At 39.2% G+C, this 17,610-nt stretch overlaps 2 protein-coding genes across 2 annotated transcripts in view; both read left to right on the top strand.

Moving 5' to 3' along the window:
- dgkb (diacylglycerol kinase, beta) overlaps window positions 1-17,055 on the top strand; it is a 61,209-nt gene extending 44,154 nt beyond the window's left edge. The window contains exons 23-25 of the mRNA XM_082180792.1: window positions 6,657-6,777; window positions 11,978-12,038; window positions 13,595-17,055. Coding sequence (XP_082036918.1) covers window positions 6,657-6,777; window positions 11,978-12,038; window positions 13,595-13,699 — 287 coding nt within the window. The 3' untranslated portion in view covers window positions 13,700-17,055. The remainder of the gene's footprint in view (window positions 1-6,656; window positions 6,778-11,977; window positions 12,039-13,594) is intronic.
- LOC309506849 (uncharacterized protein) lies at window positions 9,592-11,455 on the top strand. The gene is made up of 2 exons (XM_082180811.1): window positions 9,592-10,252; window positions 10,451-11,455. Exon 2 carries the CDS (start codon window positions 10,507-10,509, stop codon window positions 11,248-11,250), a length of 744 nt encoding a protein of 247 aa, XP_082036937.1. The 5' UTR covers window positions 9,592-10,252; window positions 10,451-10,506; the 3' UTR covers window positions 11,251-11,455.
- Window positions 17,056-17,610: the final 555 nt, after the last annotated feature.

The following is a 17,610-nucleotide window of genomic DNA, read 5'->3' as shown; positions in this document are numbered from 1 at the left end:
AACACTCTGTTTGAAGGGAAGTGTCTGCTGTGAGACTTCAGTGTAAACGCCCAATGCTGTGATTGGCTAACATTTTTGGTATATGAAATAGCTAAGTATTACACGTTTAACTCTCTCAAAAACTTTCAGCACGTTTTTACTATTACAGGTCTCAAGGTTAACTGATTGTGTAAAGTGTTGATTATAGCATTATATTTAGATCTATAGCATTATATTTAGATCATGGCATGAAAGGTTGCAGTGATGAGCATTGTAGCCGGTCACAGATATTGAGCACATGAATGCAGTGATCTTGACATTGCAACTCGGTTTCTGCACTCTCACGAATGCTTTCATTTGAATTAACACTGTTACTTACATGTTGTCGCATCAGTCGAGTCCATATCATAACAGTCTGTTTGCAAAACCTGCGCTGAAATTGTGACTGATTTAGCAAAGAATCCACTGCGAAATGTACCGCTTACAAATAAATAATGCTCAACTGAGACATTCACATTGTTGAGTCTTTCACGGTCTTTCACCTATCTATTAGACACATTCCAGGACGAGTTGTTCGCTTGGCTTACTAACAATAAAAGCTGTTTTTGGACTAACAAGGAAGTTTTCAGTTCTGAAACTTACAGGATATTCTTATAGTGTGATGACCTCTTATATATCAAAAGCTCAAGGAAAATTGTATTTCTTAGTTCATGACCCCTTTAAGTCACAATTACCTTTTTATCTTTTTATTACTCTGCGGTGGAAACAGGCTTCTGTAGTTCGCATACATTGTCGCACCAGTAAGTACATATTTAAGTACATTCTGGTCTATTTTAGCGTATTATGTATTTTCTATAAACCCGCCTATACATTTAAAAACAAACCAGACTGTGGTTCATCACTTTACATGCCGGTCAGACCAATTTACATTTTGGCGAATTGGCCAAATCCCGTCAAAGCACAAAGAACAATAAAGAGTTGTTTTTGAGAAAAACACTTAGATGTTCCCTCCACGGAGGATCATCAAGGCAGAACGCTGTTCACTAATCTAGAAATGTGTACGCCGGTTGTCACCACGTTGGGGAAAATCATGCATCATGCTCGCTTTGAGAGCATTGATTGTAGTTTTACAGAATCTCTTTGGGCCGTTATCATGGGAACGTTTCGGATCACAAAGAGCAGAATGAAGGGTGAAACGTCTGAGCCTGTTTGAGTCTTACAATCACAGTATTTGATGTTCCCTGATGAGAAATCACCCATTTGAAAGAGATTGTCAGTTAGACTTTCTTGTCTACAGTGGTTAAAGTGTTTACTTGCTTGGCCCAGCTGCTTTCTTTTCAGTCAATAGGGGTGAAAATGAAATATAACCTCTAGTATGAGTATACTTATTCATGTTTTGTACAGTATATCAATATCTGTACATTTACACGCCTTAACTCCATAGTATCTCATTCGTTAAACTCTTTAATCTGTCCACCTCAGTTAAACCCCAAGTACCAATCCATTATCTCAGTTGTCGTTAGTCTGTGGCCGTCTTTCCAGTTCATCCAGCCCCCTTGCGCTCTTTAATTTCAGTCAATACGAGTCAGACGCTGATAAATGCACCCATTTGTATCATGCATGTTTGCTCTAATATCCTGCTGCATCCCTGCTGCATCTCTCAGTTGTGCTAAAGCAGTAACAGAGCGCTTTGCAAATAAAACCGCCTTCCGAAAAAGAGAGCAGGGAAGAAAAAACCTTTACGCTCCATTCTATTCTATTTACTCTGGGAAAGAAAGATCAATTGATTGGCGAGAAGGCGACCATGAGCCCAGGTTCGGACCAGAGAAGGCACTTAGCCCGGACGCCTTGCTGGTGGTTTTGAAAGCCTTTGTAGATACGGCTTCATCTGAAGGAGCTCTGAAGGTGAGAGGCCTGTGCTTGTCAGATTAGTCGAGGGAGCATTAGCTGGATGGTAAACAGTGAGTGCATTAGCCCCAGAGGCCCGGCTCTCAGATGGGGTAGAGTCTGACCTTTCGGGAGCAGTTGAGTGGCCCCGCTGGTGACGCTAGGAGACAGGCCTCCTCAGGTGGAAGGGAATGGAGGCGGGCTGAATTATTCAGCATGGACGTGGGCTGCACTGGGGCTACTGATGTCCCCTGACACACTGTGTGAAAGCCCCCCCAACCCCCCCCCCCCCCCCCGCGTACCTCAGCCCTCCCTGCGCCTGTCGCTCCATGTGCGTCATGAGCAACACTGGCTGTTCAATCACACAGAAGAAAAAAAAAACAGGTGACAAGAAAACACCATTATCAGGTGCACACGGCTTGTGTACGTGTGTGCATGTGCAAAAGAAAGAGAGGTTTGTGTTGAAACGTGAAGGAGATTTTACATTTTTCTTATTCCAGCTTAGCATGCAGAGACTTTTAGAAAATGATTTGAAAGTTGATTTTCTCCCTGAAAAGTGTAAACACTTCTGTGGCACTTTCAAAAATGTCTCTCTTTGTTTAAGCGTCCCCTACAGCCTAGAATAGCAACATTGGCTCAATCAATGGTGTCACGTGTCAGTTTGGGGCGGAGCTATCTGTTTGATTGGCAGTTTGATTGAGTGTTCAAGAAAACCATCCTTTTCGCAATTCTTTTTGGTAATTCTAGTAGTGCCGAATGTTCTTTGTAGATAAAGGGGTTAAGGTTTGGCCGGTTAACCCCTGCTGGTAGATGCCGTAACTACACCATTATGTGGGCAAAATTCTTCTTCAAAATCTTTCTTAACTGGCAGCCATTCAAAAATGTTTTAATGAGCATTAATTTTAATTAATTTATAATTTAATTTAATTAAAAGTTTGCATATTTTTTAATAATGACATTTTTCACATTTTAACTTATTTTTGTTATTTTATTTACATTTTTTGTTTAATTTGAATATTATTATAGCCTAAAGTTTTGTATGTTTCACCAGCTCTAAACAGCATGACATTTCTGTTTATTTCTACTTTCTACTGCCTGGATCTTGAGCGATGGCATTAATGGCTCAGGTGATTGACTAAAAAAGAGTGCCGATGAAGCAATTATACCAGAATGCAGAAACTTTGTGAGCATCATTTCCCAGCCGAACATCACCTGTCATTGAAATGAATGGAAATGCTAACACTGTTTTAATGTAACTTCTTGTGAAGTGTTTCATCTGTGTTAATCTGTGTTAATAATCTGTTAAATTCTCATTTGAAATAGATGACAGTTCCCAGAGCCTGTGAAGCAGTAGGTAGACAGTGTTCTCCGCTCCCTCAGGCATTTAGAAATCCCCTCAGCCTGACTCTGACGGTGTCCTCTGTGTGAGCTCTCAGCCTCACGAGTCGGCAAGCCTGACCCTTTTAAAGAGCAGAGCCACAGTGGTCAAAGGACTGTGTACACTCCTACAAACACACACACACACACACACACTCAGTTCCTACTTCTCACACTTTTTCAAATCCCAGCAAGGCCTCGTTCACAGCCTGTCTCCTTGACAACAGCTGAACACAGGTTTGGTACAACAATCCAGGCATTTGTGTTACCCCAGAAACTGTGGGGTCTGCTAGACGACTGGAACCAACACTGTTTTTTGTGTTTTGATTTTGCATATTTAAGAAATAGATGTAGAATAGGGTTTTGCACACAAGTGACATTTAGCTTAAATATGTGAATGGACTTGTAGTGTAACTCATTTATGTTCATAAAACAAATTATTCTGATCTTGTCTTCCGATTGGTCAATAGTGTTCCAACCATCCTAAAATACATTTTGTAGTAACAGCTATGATGCAAAACACCTGCTCACCATATCACTTCCTATCACCCATTGGGTATCTATGACTGTATTAGCAATATAGAATTGCATGTAAGATACAGAATTGATGCAATGTACAGAATATAAAGAAGATAGAAAAAAATCTATGTCAGATATAGAATAAAGGAGATTATTCTATTCCTTTTATACATTACTAGAGTTAAAATGTAAGATACAGAATATAACAAATATAAGAATAGACTAGATAAATAGAGCAGATAAAGATTAGTAATTTATGAAAGATATAGAATACAATAAAAATGTAAAATACAGAATATAATTAAAATGTAAGATACAGAATATAACAAATGTAAGAATAGATTAAAAATAGAGTAGAGTAGATAAAGATTAGTAATTTATGTAAGATATAATATTTAAATGTAAAATACAGAATATAATAATGTAAGATACAGAATAGAACAAATGTAAGAATAGATTAGATGAATAGAATAGAGTAGATAAAGATTAGTAATTTCTGAAAGATATAGAATACAATACAATAAAATTAAAATGTAAGACAGAATAGAACAAATGTAAGAATAGATTAGATTAATAGAGTAGATAAAGATTAGTAATTTATGAAAGATATAGAATATAATTAAAATATAAAATACAGAATAGAATTAAACTGTAAGATACAAAATAGAACAAATGTAAGAATATCCAGAATAAGATTAAACAAGCTATGGAATGGAATAAAAGTAAGGAAATATAATATAATACTTGTGAGAAAAAGAATAAAATAAGATATGGAATAAGATATAAAATGTGTAAGCTATTAAAATATAATGGAATAAATCAAGGATATAGAATAGAATAGAATAAAATAGACATAAGATACATGATACATGTGCACATTAAGCCATAGTGCTTATGTGAGTAGTGAGAGTTTGAACCTGGCTCACACACATTCCCCCTTCTTCCCCCATCTCACTTAGATACCCTAAAAAGTGTCAAAAAGGTCAAAACTAAAATAGAAATAGAAAATGAATCATTGGATGCAACAGCCTGCCCCTGACTGGACCTTGTGCTAGCGGTCAGAGCTTCGCCAGCTCTCAGTTCTGATTGTTTGTGTGGTTGACTGTTGCCTGTCTGTGGACTGAATGACACTGTGTGTGTTTGAGGAGGAGGAGAGGAAGACTCATAGGAGCTGTTACTGAACAGATGGTCCCAGCGCGACACTGGACCTCCGACCGAGGAAAAATCAATGCTCATAACTTCAAAACAAAAAAGAAATTAATAAATATGGAGGAACACTAGATTGCTTTGCATCAGTGTCGCATTCTAATTAATAGGTGTTTTGTTTGTGGGTTGTTGGTGTTTTTTCCCTCCCCTCCTTTTCTCCAACGGTGACAATTTATGCTTTTTTAGAGCGGAAGGCAGACTGTGAAGATTCCAAATCAAGCTTGTCTGCTTTTTTTCTCTCTTCTTCTCACACGCTCCCCCCTTTCCGCCCAAACACACCTCCACTGTCTGCTCCTCATCTTCTCTTTTGGACTTTCTCCTCATAATCTTTTCCCCCTGACGTCCCCCCATGGGTCAGGCTTGGTAGAAAGCGGATGCTTTAACAGGCTAACACATTTTGACAAGGATATTGATATTGTTTTTGTGTTTTGGAGGGAGAGGACTGTCTGCATGGGCTCTTCAGTTGTGATATTTTATGTATATTAATGATAATGCAAAATAATTCACTTTAGGTATTAGCACATACAGATATTCGCCTTACATGTGCTATACCTTTACATTTAATCATTTAAAATCCCCCTGTGGTGAAAATCAAGTTTTTAATGTTGTTTATGTCTATGTGGTGTTTTAATGTGGTTAAGACAAACCATGTGCAAATTCATAAGTCAACACCATTGCTGAGTATTTTCTCCTTAAAACTGCAGTGAAAAAAGACTGTTTCAAATCATCTGTGTTTCTGACATCACAAACTACCTTGTAACCAATCACGTCAACATGGCGATGCGCTTTAGCTCATCATTAACAGTGAACTAGCAGGGGAGTCTCAAGAGAAGCCAGGTTATCCCGGTATATTTTTTAGTTGATATGAAAAATTGGGAAGATTTAGCAATATAGCGGGTGTATGATGTATATCAGGTTGTTATGATCAACTATATACCTTTCTCCACTGACGTTCTGAGTTGTTCAAAGCGTTTCTGATTATTGTTAGAAGGCAGCTGACTGACTGAGATGGTGAATGGGAACATGGTTTGTGTAACATTAGCTACACATTATTAGCTGTTTGATAACATAGTCAAGCAAAAGGCTAATCATATTAATTACAGTTGTGTGTCCGACGTAAAGAGCGATACCATTGTGCTGCGTTTACCTCAGTAAGTTGGCAGAGTAAATCTCTGAGCTGGTGTGAGTGAGTGGAGGCGGGGCTAATTAGCATATTCATGATTCCGCATATACTAAATTAAGCAAGGGTGTAGAGTTATATTCAAGCTATTTTAAGCCATGAAAAAAAAAATTCACAGAAAAAAAAACATTTAAATGTCATTTTTGCTGATCAAAGATTAGTTTAGGGATACAATTATTGACTACAGGGGGGCGTTAACAGATGCTTTTATGAAAAACAAGCAATTTATCATATAGGACACAACAATATTCACTATATTAATAAATTATTTAATTGTTTATGGTACATCCTGATACATCCAAGATTCGAGATGCATTATCTGGAGAAGCAAGTCATTGTGAGTTCAGAGACTTTAACCAGACTAGAAATGTAATTTAATTTGACTTGAAAGAAAACGAGACTGAAAGGAACAAAGTTCCTAAATTGTTGGTCTACTCGTTTGTAACTTCATAATTGAATGGACTTTTGCTACTCATCAGTTAACGGTTTCTCTCTTCCTCTATGGCAGACCCCTCTGACCAGCTGTTGGAGGTGGTGGGGCTGGAGGGGGCGATGGAAATGGGGCAGATCTACACGGGTCTGAAGAGCGCAGGCAGACGTCTGGCCCAGTGTTCCTCCATCATTATCAGGTGTGTTACAGTACATTTCATAGTCTTTACAAATCAACCCCGATTACTACATTAGCTTAACAACAATGTGCTGTTGTGTGCAAGTAGTCCTTATATACTGAATTTTAAAATGTGAAGGGTTAGATTTGAGTAACTTGAGTAGTGTAGTGAAAAGTTTTATATCGCCAAAGCATTAGCCATGTTACTAGATGACATGAAATAATGACATGCTTTACGTATATTATAATAATATATTTTATTATTATTATTATTATATATACTGTATATACTAATTATTTTGCAATTGTTATCCATGCAGCTTTTATGATCTTTTATAATATTAATGATACACTACCATTCAAAAGTTTGATTAAAAGAAATTAAAAAATAAATATTTTGTAACATTATAAAATTATTAAATAAATGCAGTTTTTTCCCCCCTATTTTCTATAAAGTTTCTATTCTGGGGTAAAAATGCATCAAGGTTTCCCCAAAAACATTAAGCAGCACAACTGTTTTCAACATTGATAAGAATAAGAAATGTTTCTTGAGCATCAAATCAGCATATTAGAATGATTTCTGAAGGATCATGTGACATTTTAAACTGTAATAATATTACATTATTACTGTTTTACTGTCTTTTTGATCAAATAAATGCAGCCTTGGTGAGCAGAAGAGACTTCTTTGAAATACATTTAAAAATCTTACCGACTCCAAAGGGTAGTGTATTATTTCATGAGACAACATGAGATATTTGTGCAGTACTGTGTCTACATTCAAACTTCATTTCATACACACTGTATAGGACAAGTAGTGAAGGAAGATAATATTTAGTATGGTGCAAAAAAAAAAAACTAAGTTAACCTAATGTCACGGTTTGGGGTTGAGGAGATGAGACGAGGACTCAAACGCAGAAGAAATAAAGGCTTTTATTATGCAAAAAATAAAACAAAATACAAACAAAACTACCCCAAGGGGGAAGGACTTGACTTTGACTTTACGAAGAACACACAAGGGTAAACATAAGACGTACATATGACAGCGAACCAGCACAGGACTGCAAACACAGGGAGAATAAGTAGGGAGAGCAAACAAAGCAGGTAACGAGGGAGGACAGGTGGGGCAAATTAATCAATAATCATGTAACAAGGTGGGCGGGGTTAAACAATGACAGGACAGCACATGGCACAAGGAAACGCATGACAAGCCATGTGCTCACACCAAAGCCAAACATGCCTTGAACACAAGCACATGGCCAGTAAAACAAATCACAAGCCATGTGCTCACACAGCCAATGAGAACACTCATAAGCCACGTGTTCACACAGAACATAATTGCCCGACCGAAACAGCTGTACTCACTCAAGCGGTGATAGCATTATCTGTATATCTATGTAATTTGCGCGCTGTCGCGGAAGCGTTCAGCTCTCGTGTGAAGACCGACTCGGGTAAAGACCAGCGACTCTACCTGCGCGACTCCACCGAGCGAGGACACCACCGAGCAAGGACACCAGAAAGGCACTTAAGTATCTCCTCTTCACTTTTTTTTTTCTTCCCTCTACTTATCTTATTATTCACCTTAATCAACATGTGCTTTCAAACCATTCCTGTTATCTCTCGGCAACGCCCTTTCATCACGCGCAAAAGGCAGCGCAATACTGCCAATCTGCGTCCCATTCTCTCATCCTCACATACTCCTCTCTCTCTTTCCGTGGGTCTATGGAATTGTCAGTCAGCAGTTAATAAAGCTGACTTCATTCCAGCCTTTGCATCTCATTCTACTCTTAGTATCTCGGGCCTGACTGAGACCTGGATTCGTCCAGAAGACTCAGCAACCCCCGCTGCTCTCTCTAGCAATTTCTCCTTCTCTCACTCCCCTCGCCAGTCTGGGAGAGGTGGGGGTACAGGGCTTCTCGTTTCTAACAATTGCAAATACTCCGCGCTCTCTTCTCTATGCAACAACAACTCATTTGAATATCATGCTATTACACTTACAACTCCCATTAAGATCCATATTGTAGTCATTTATCGCCCCCCAGGTCAGCTGGGTAACTTTGTAGATGAGCTGGATGTGCTGCTGTCCACTTTCCCTGAGGACGGCACCCCACTTCTAGTCTTCGGTGACTTCAACATTCATCTCGAAAAGCCATATGCAACAGACTTCACCTCTCTCCTAGCCTCTTTCGATCTCAAACGACTCATCACCACAGGTACTCACAAATTAGGCAACCAACTGGACCTGGTTTACACACGCAACTGCACCACAGAGAACATTTTGGTGAGACCTCTCCATGTTTCAGATCATTTCCTCATTACTTTCAGTCTACAACTCTCTACCCCTGCACCACCACCCCCACCACCAGTCACTTTCAGACGAAACCTGCGCTCACTTTCCCCCTCCCATCTTTCCTCTGCCGTGTCATCCTCTCTTCCTCCACCCTCACAATTCTCATCTCTGGATGTGAATACCGCAACGGACACCTTATGCTCCACTCTAACCTCTTCTCTAGACATTATCTGCCCTCTCTCCTCCAGGCCAGCACGCGCTACTCCCTCTAACCCCTGGTTATCTGAGGTTCTTCGGGAACACCGGACCGATCTCAGGGCAGCGGAGAGGAAATGGCACAAATCAAAAGACGCATCTGACCTGAGTATGTATCAATCTCTCCTCTCTTCCTTTTCTGTTGATGTTCACGCTGCAAAATCTTCATACTTCCACAACAAGATCAACAGCTCCTCCAACACACGATTACTCTTCAAGACATTCAACTCTCTCCTCTGTCCACCTTCACCACCACCCGCCTCCTCCTTAACTGCTGACGATTTTGCAAACTTCTTCACCAACAAAACAACAGCTATCAGCAGTCAGTTCTCAGCTCCACACACACAGGAACCCAGACCGACCCCTTCCACAGCCAATATCCCTCTGTCCTCCTTTTCTTCGCTAGCCGAGGAAGAAGTATCTACACTTCTCCTCTCCAGTCACCCTACCACCTGCCCTCTTGACCCCATCCCCTCACACCTTCTACAAGCCATCTCTACCACACTTCTACCATCACTCACACACATCATCAATTCATCCCTCCATACTGGCACTTTCCCTACAGCATTCAAGCAGGCTCGGGTTACTCCACTGCTCAAAAAACCAACACTAAACACATCATTTATAGAGAATTACAGACCTATCTCTCTCCTACCATTCATTGCGAAGACACTTGAAAGAGCTGTTTTCAACCAAGTAACATCCTTCTTGTCTCAAAACAACCAGCTGGATGTCAACCAATCTGGCTTCAAGAAAGGGCATTCAACTGAGACTGCACTACTGTCAGTCACAGAAGCCCTACGGATCGCAAAAGCTGCTTCCAAATCTTCAGTCCTCATTCTCCTGGATCTGTCTGCTGCCTTCGACACTGTGAATCATCAGATCCTTCTGTCCACCCTCTCATCACTGGGCATCACAGGAACTTCACTCCACTGGTTTGAGTCCTATCTCACAGGTAGGTCCTTCAAGGTCACATGGAGGGGCGAGGTATCCAGAGCACATCAGCTGACCACAGGGGTTCCCCAGGGTTCAATTCTTGGTCCCCTCCTCTTCTCCATCTACACCACATCACTGGGACACATCATACAGGCACACGGTTTTTCCTACCACTGCTATGCTGATGACACGCAGCTCTTCCTCTCATTTCAACCAGATGATCCCACAGTAGCTGCACAGGTCTCAAGCTGTCTGGCGGACATCTCCACATGGATGAAGGAACATCACCTGCAGCTCAACCTGGCAAAGACTGAGCTTCTCGTCCTCCCTGCCAATCCGTCTCTACAGCACGACTTCACCATCCAGCTACAGTCATCATTAATCACCCCATCAAGGTCGGTCAGAAATCTTGGAGTAACGTTTGATGACCAGCTGACCTTCACAGATCACATTTCAAAGACAGCTCGATCATGCAGGTTTGCACTGCACAACATCAGGAAGATCAGGCCCTTCCTAACTGAGCATGCAACACAACTTCTCGTCCAGGCCCTGGTCATCTCTAGGCTTGACTACTGCAATGCTCTTCTGGCTGGACTTCCAGCATGTGCAACCAAACCCCTACAGATGATCCAGAATGCTGCAGCTCGTCTTGTCTTCAACGAGCCCAAGAGGGCCCACGTCACTCCTCTGTTCATCTCTCTACACTGGCTACCTCTCGCTGCTCGCATCAAGTTCAAGGCATTGACGCTTGCTTACAGATCTATCACAGGCTCAGCTCCCTCCTACTTTCACTCACTCCTACGAGTCTACATCCCTACCAGACACCTACGATCGGTCAACGAGCGATGTCTCGTGGTTCCATCACAGAAAGCCACAAAATCACTTTCCAGAACATTCTCATTCACAGTTCCATGCTGGTGGAACGCTCTCCCCACCCTCATCCGGAATGCAGAATCCCTGACAACATTCAAAAGACAGCTGAAAACCCATCTCTTCCGTGAGCACTTAACCTTATAAAAAAAATAAAAAATTAAAAAAACACTTCCTTTCCCTTGAAACATCACTTATCAGGCTTATGCTACTCTGAATAATACCTGAACTTCGTATTTTGAGCACTTCTTGCGTTGTTGTTGTTTTTGCTTCTTCATGATGACTCGCTTAATTTAGTCCTAATTTGTAAGTCGCTTTGGATAAAAGCGTCTGCTAAATGACTAAATGTAAATGTAAACATGACAACATGAAAGCACACAGCTATTGAAAAACAAGCTGCGTCCTACACAGTACAAGACAAAACATGACATGAAAGCACGCGGCCGATGAAAACATTAACCACATGCTACACAGAACACAACAACAGATGCAGACACGAGAGCGTACGGTCTGAGCGAACTCGAAACCGCACGCTCACATGACAAGACAGTGCGCACGAGAACGAGCGAAAGGTCATCATGTGCGCTCACAACAGAGGACAAACACGCGAGGCATGAATGTCCGAATCCTGACACAGAACCGAAACCAAACTAGACAGATGTGCCGGGATCCAAACACCACGCCCCGCACATGTAACAAGACATGACAAAAGAGCTCTGTCACAGAACCAAGAAATACACTAGACAGAAGTTACAGAACCCTGACACCTTATTTATTGATGTTTACAGATATGCTGTATATAAACAAAAATTAACCAAATAAGATGTTATATATCTTCATGTTTCTGTATTATATTACTATCCTCTATTGACAGAACCAGTAAACCCCTCCCTATGCAAATAGATGGAGAGCCATGGATGCAAAGCCCATGCACAGTAAGTATTTAATGAAATTATAATTATTATATGCTTAAATGTACCTGATATTTGTCTTGTTCAAATATACATTTTTAATAGTGGGAAAAAAAAATTCTTTAAGAACCATTTTCTTACATTCTTCCTAAACTGGCTTGAGTTGGTCAGTCTTAGATTTTCCTGATAGTTTGTGTAAAAACCACTGCAGCATCTTACGAGAAAGCTGAAAATATGCTCCAGCCCAAAAAAAACAACCTCATTTGCAAGATTCAAAGCTTTGTTTGCCTTTAATTAAAGTTTCCCTTCTCTGAAAGCATCTTTTCTGAAGTGCAGTGTTCATTTACATATACTTCATTTTGTCGATGCCTGGAATCCAAAAAGCATGACAACACAATTAATTGGAAGGAGCACTTGTACCTGTAGATTAAAACTCCGGCTAAAGGTAGACAGCAACAGAACTGTTATAGTAGCAGGTGATCTCCATGGCAACCTATGGCTTCATTGATGCTTAATTAGCGTCAGTAAACGCAAGGAATGCTTTTGAGACACTACATTCGATATTCAGGTGTTCCAACTTATCCTCAGCAAAAGTGATTGATTATGCTAATCCATTTTTAGGTGGCGCTGCATTGTATTTGTATTTGCTTGTGAGGGTTTGTCTGTAAACCAGAGGCAATCAGTGGGGAAAAATATATAATTATATAACACTGAAATTATATGAAGAATAAAATTATTCTCTATTGCAAAATAATGCAATACAAAATAAGGTGAAAAAAATGCTTTAAGTAATGTCTTCAGAAAGTATTTTTTTTGCCTATATTCTATTTTTATGTGTAATAAAATATATATAATATATATTTTTCGATCCAAAAACTACTTTCTGAAGACTTAAAGCGTTTTTTTTCTTCACCTTATTTTGTATTGCAAAAGAATAATTTTATTCTTTAGAGAATCAAGTATATTATTCATAAAAATTTGCTACAATCCTCACCTAATGGCACCTAATCTTATCTTGTCTTTCTAAATTGTTCCAGAGAGACCCTAAAAAGGGCATGGTTCCAATAAATTTGCATTATATATGAACACTCTCGATTTCACCCCATACGTTAAAAAATGTCATGTTGACTCTACCTCTTAATTAAACTTAAATGTTCCAAAGGTTTTCTTATTGAGGTGTTCAGTACCATTTACCTTCTTATTGCCATTACTGTGTCTAAATACTTTCATGAACAAAGCACATGGGTGAACTCAAAGAGAAGAGCTTGATATTTACCATCACCTTTGATGTGGAATTATAATTGACACATAAATGGGGAATTGAGAATTCAGCACCCAATTAAATGTGACAGGGACAGAGTTAATAAATAAGATTTTAATGACACTCACACTTCACATTCTAGTCCATTAGATCACTGCCTGTTTTCAAACATCAGTTGTGTCTTGGAGAGTCTTGGGCAAGTTGTGTGCCTATATTTGTGTATTTTGCATTTAACTATGTCATATCTTCCTCGTCTGGTTGTCTTTATTAATATATATCACATAAGCCTAAACATTTTGCATTGTATTTGTTCTCACAGATTAAAATTGTGCATGAGAATCAGGCCCGTATGCTGATGGGCCCTTCACAAAGCTCTGGCTGCTTCTCCGTCTTTCAGCGCGACCGCAGAGAGAACAAAAACTGACAGTCGACAACACCTGTGATCAGCACTGCACGCTACACAAGATCATGTACAGTAGTGGGAACGTGCCAAATGAGAAGGTTCCTGAAGGTTGTATTTTAGCAGTGGGGAGATGTCTAGATTTCAGCTGATAATTTCAGCCACCAGTCTCTGCTGTTTGAGTAAACTGCCATTTTACAAGCCATGCACTGGGAAGCAAAGACCAACCCTTGGGCACAAATGTTTAAAGTGCAGTCGAAAGGCACAAGTCGTCGGATCACTGTTCTTCTCACACTACACGACTGTCTGGGGTACCATTTAGTTGCTGTTGTACATGACGGAGGGTCACACATTACACAACATTTCAATAGAAAGAATCACTGACAGCTCTGTCTGGTCTACAAACTATGTTTCACAACCAAACTCACACTAGAAGTGATGCATGAAATAATGTAAAATCACGAGTGAGACTGGATTTTTTTCTTGTTAAAAGAGAGCCAGCAAGAAGCTTGTGATCTAAGTTGTCTGTGCACTGATTTGCAGCGAAAAAGCTATGCTTGCTCATGTTTTGTCTATGACTCCTCCCCCTGAGTTCTCCCTTGCCCTGTATCTTACGCTCTCATTGGCTGTAGGTCATCGCCGATGTAATTTCCAGTCAAAACACATTCCACACTGCGTGACGGGCATCAGCACTTCTCTCAGATTGCTTCTTTGATAATACACACTGTGTGACTGTCACTCACGTGAACAAGTACCTCTTTGCATCAGATTTCGAGCATTGTCAGCGATTTCCACAAAACTGTCGGCGAGTGAAAATCGTACCTAAAATCATGCAGTGTGTACTCACATTAGGCATAATAGGCACTGCAGAAGCAAGGAGTCATGAGCAGGAGCCATTTTTATTTTGGGTATGTTATTTAGAAAGTGTCAGTAGTTCTGGATTGCTTGGTGCTAATGTGATGGCCAAAAGAAAAACAAAAAACAGTTTTAACTTAAAACGTGAGATGTAAATGTTTTATATGCTGTCGCATGCCGGGTGCAAATCCAAAACTTTGAATCTTGATTCTGATTGGTTGACGAACGTTCTAAAGTGTGCAGTTATTTTCATGGAAACGCACTGCTAAAGTAGTTCCAAACAGGTCTTGACCGCATTACAGACCACATACAGTACTATATCATTCCGCCAAATAATTTCTGTCATTTCAAAGGTCCTTACAGCTTACAAATAGCAAATGACCAAGCCAAGCAAATAAATATAGTAGACAATAGGATAAAAAACGCCAAATTATTTCTATGTTTTTTGTCACAAAATTACGTTTTATTATATACGAAAAGCATATACTCTCTTTCTCTCGCACTCAAACGCACACATACAGTACAAACACACAGAAACTCTCACAGAAATGTGTTGTCAGTGCTGTATTTTATCAGTAAAATAGTTTAAACAATTTAAAAGCTACATGACATTTCTCAGTAGTCAGGTAATAATGCGCTGTTTTTGAAGCAGTTAAACTTAGTGTTATGTGGCTCAGTGGCTCAAGCCTCCATTACTAACTCTAAAATGACGTTTTGGAATTAGTACCAGAGGCTTGGGATTTGATGCGTAAGAAATTAGTCCTACACACAAGAGCGTTTTAAGGACAACTGTCTTGAAATACATCATCTGAACAATGTTTTGAGGTGTGGTAACTAGTACAAGATGAATAATTAAAACCGGGCCATTTAATTATTGAAAAATAATGCACAACCCGAGGTGTAACAGCCACTCTGTTTCGCCTCATTATATTATATTATTATATTATATTATACTACAAATCATGATTAAAGCCTGTGTTTTTTCTATGGAAATGAATTGGACCAAATTTAAATGTGAATAGGTGATTTCTGCCCCAGCATTTTTTTTCCTTCAGTAATCATGCAACTTCATTATTTTGTTTGTTTTTTCAGAGAATTGTATTTATTGTTTTAGGAGTTGCATTTATATTCACTTCAAAATACTTTCAAAAAATCTGGATGGTTCTGGTTACAACAAGTGTTTTCTAAAACACTACTTAAGTGCCAAACACTAAACACATTCAAGTCACTAGAGAAGGAAATCATTTCCAGAAGCATGAACACACGTGGTGTAGACAAACCTTCTTTATAATATGAACTAAGAAAGCACAAATGGTGGCTTTGGGTTACCGTTAAACAATCCTCATCCGGAGTCAGTAATCGACATGCAGTGTTGAAGGCTTTTTTGATGTGAATACCTGTCTGTTTCATTTTAAGCCAAAGCTGTTTGCTTTATGACCAAGAATCAGATTGGAAGACTGTATTATGTTTTATTTTGTCTTTACAAGACATGGTTGTCATGGTCACAAGGTGCTTTGCTCATGCATATTCATGTGTTGTGATGCACTGCTGCCAGAGCTAAAGCAAATGTGCGACTGCACCTTTCCTTTTCTTGCAAGATAGCAGCATGCAGTGATGTGAGACACTATTACACATCCTAAACTAAAATTCTGAAGTTTCTGCCTGGTTTAGTTTCACTTTACTCTTTTAGCCTGCAGTTCATAATAAGTGCTCTGTGCAATAAACTGCATGTTGGATCGAGATCATTTATAGACTTTATATTTATACTTCGGATGTGGTGGATAGAGAGCATGGCCTATTATAATGTGTAAACATTTTTACCCTTTGAACCCCATTTCTAAAAGTTTGTAAAACCAGTGAAAGCAACATTTTTCATTATTTTTGTCAGTAAAAAATATATTATGCCAGATTGCTGTGGTAATTTGTCCGTTTGTAACTCTTTCACCCTTTGAACCCATCAGCTTGCCGCAACTGCTCACCTCTTGACCTGACAACAAATGGATCCCTATGGTTGTAACCTTTTAGTGTTAACCTGTCAAATGAACATCTGATTCTGTACCTGTCCTGCATTTCGTCAAGCTCACGGGATAACGCATTGCGCCATGAATGACTTAAAATGTCAGTTAATGTTTCCATCAGTTCCCCATAATGGAAGTCCCTCTGTTGGTGTGCTAGTTCACCTGATCCTGCAAAAGTGACATGTTAGGTGTTTCTTAATCATGTGACAAGAACTGTGACACAAGGAACCACTGGACCGACACTTTTATTATGTGTTAAATATGCTGCATGCATGGATATAATGAACTTGATCTCAAATGTCAGATAAAGTGTGAAAGCACATCTATAACCATAGGTGTTATGGGGGGGGAATCTCATCACTTGACCCCTGCATACCCTACATAGTTATCACAAACCACAAATCTTCAGATCTGCATTTAAATGAAATAGAAAGCTTTTGTAATATTATACACTGCCATTCAAAAGTTTGGGATCGGTAAGATTTTTTAATGTTTTTGAAAGAGGTTTCTTATGCTCACCAAGACTGCATTTATTTGATCCAAAGTAAAGTAAAAACAGTAATATTATGAAATATTATTACGATTTAAAATAACTGTTTTACATTTATTACTTATTTAATATTAATTAATATATTTGTTTAATATAAATTATATTGCTTATTTTTATTCCTTTTAAAGTAATCTCAGAGCCCCTTTAAAATTGTGCTGAGGCCCTCTAGGGGGCCACGGTCCCCTGGTTGAGAACCAATGCATTATCAAAAAGAGAGCTTTAGGAATAACAAAATGATTTGAATACTGTGGCCAATACCATGTATTTCAGTCTTAGAACGTTTTTTTTAGCTTGTCAAAAACTGTGAGCTCGTTTATAAGCATTGTAAACGAAATACAATGATTGTATGCACTTCCATGCACATAATTTCCAAAACATCTAACCACAAGAGAGATTATAATGATGTGATGTGTTTCTCATAAATAAACACCTTATAATTGCAATATCAGTTTTGCATATTTTAATGAAGGAACGGTGAAATAGGCTCTTGATTGACGCGTGTAAATCTGATC

This window comes from Leuciscus leuciscus (genome assembly GCF_965113295.1).
Source record: "Leuciscus leuciscus genome assembly, chromosome: 9".
NCBI classification, from domain to species: domain Eukaryota; kingdom Metazoa; phylum Chordata; class Actinopteri; order Cypriniformes; family Leuciscidae; genus Leuciscus; species Leuciscus leuciscus.
The sequence above is the reverse complement of the archived record's forward strand: the minus strand, read 5'-3'. Positions and strand labels throughout refer to the sequence as shown.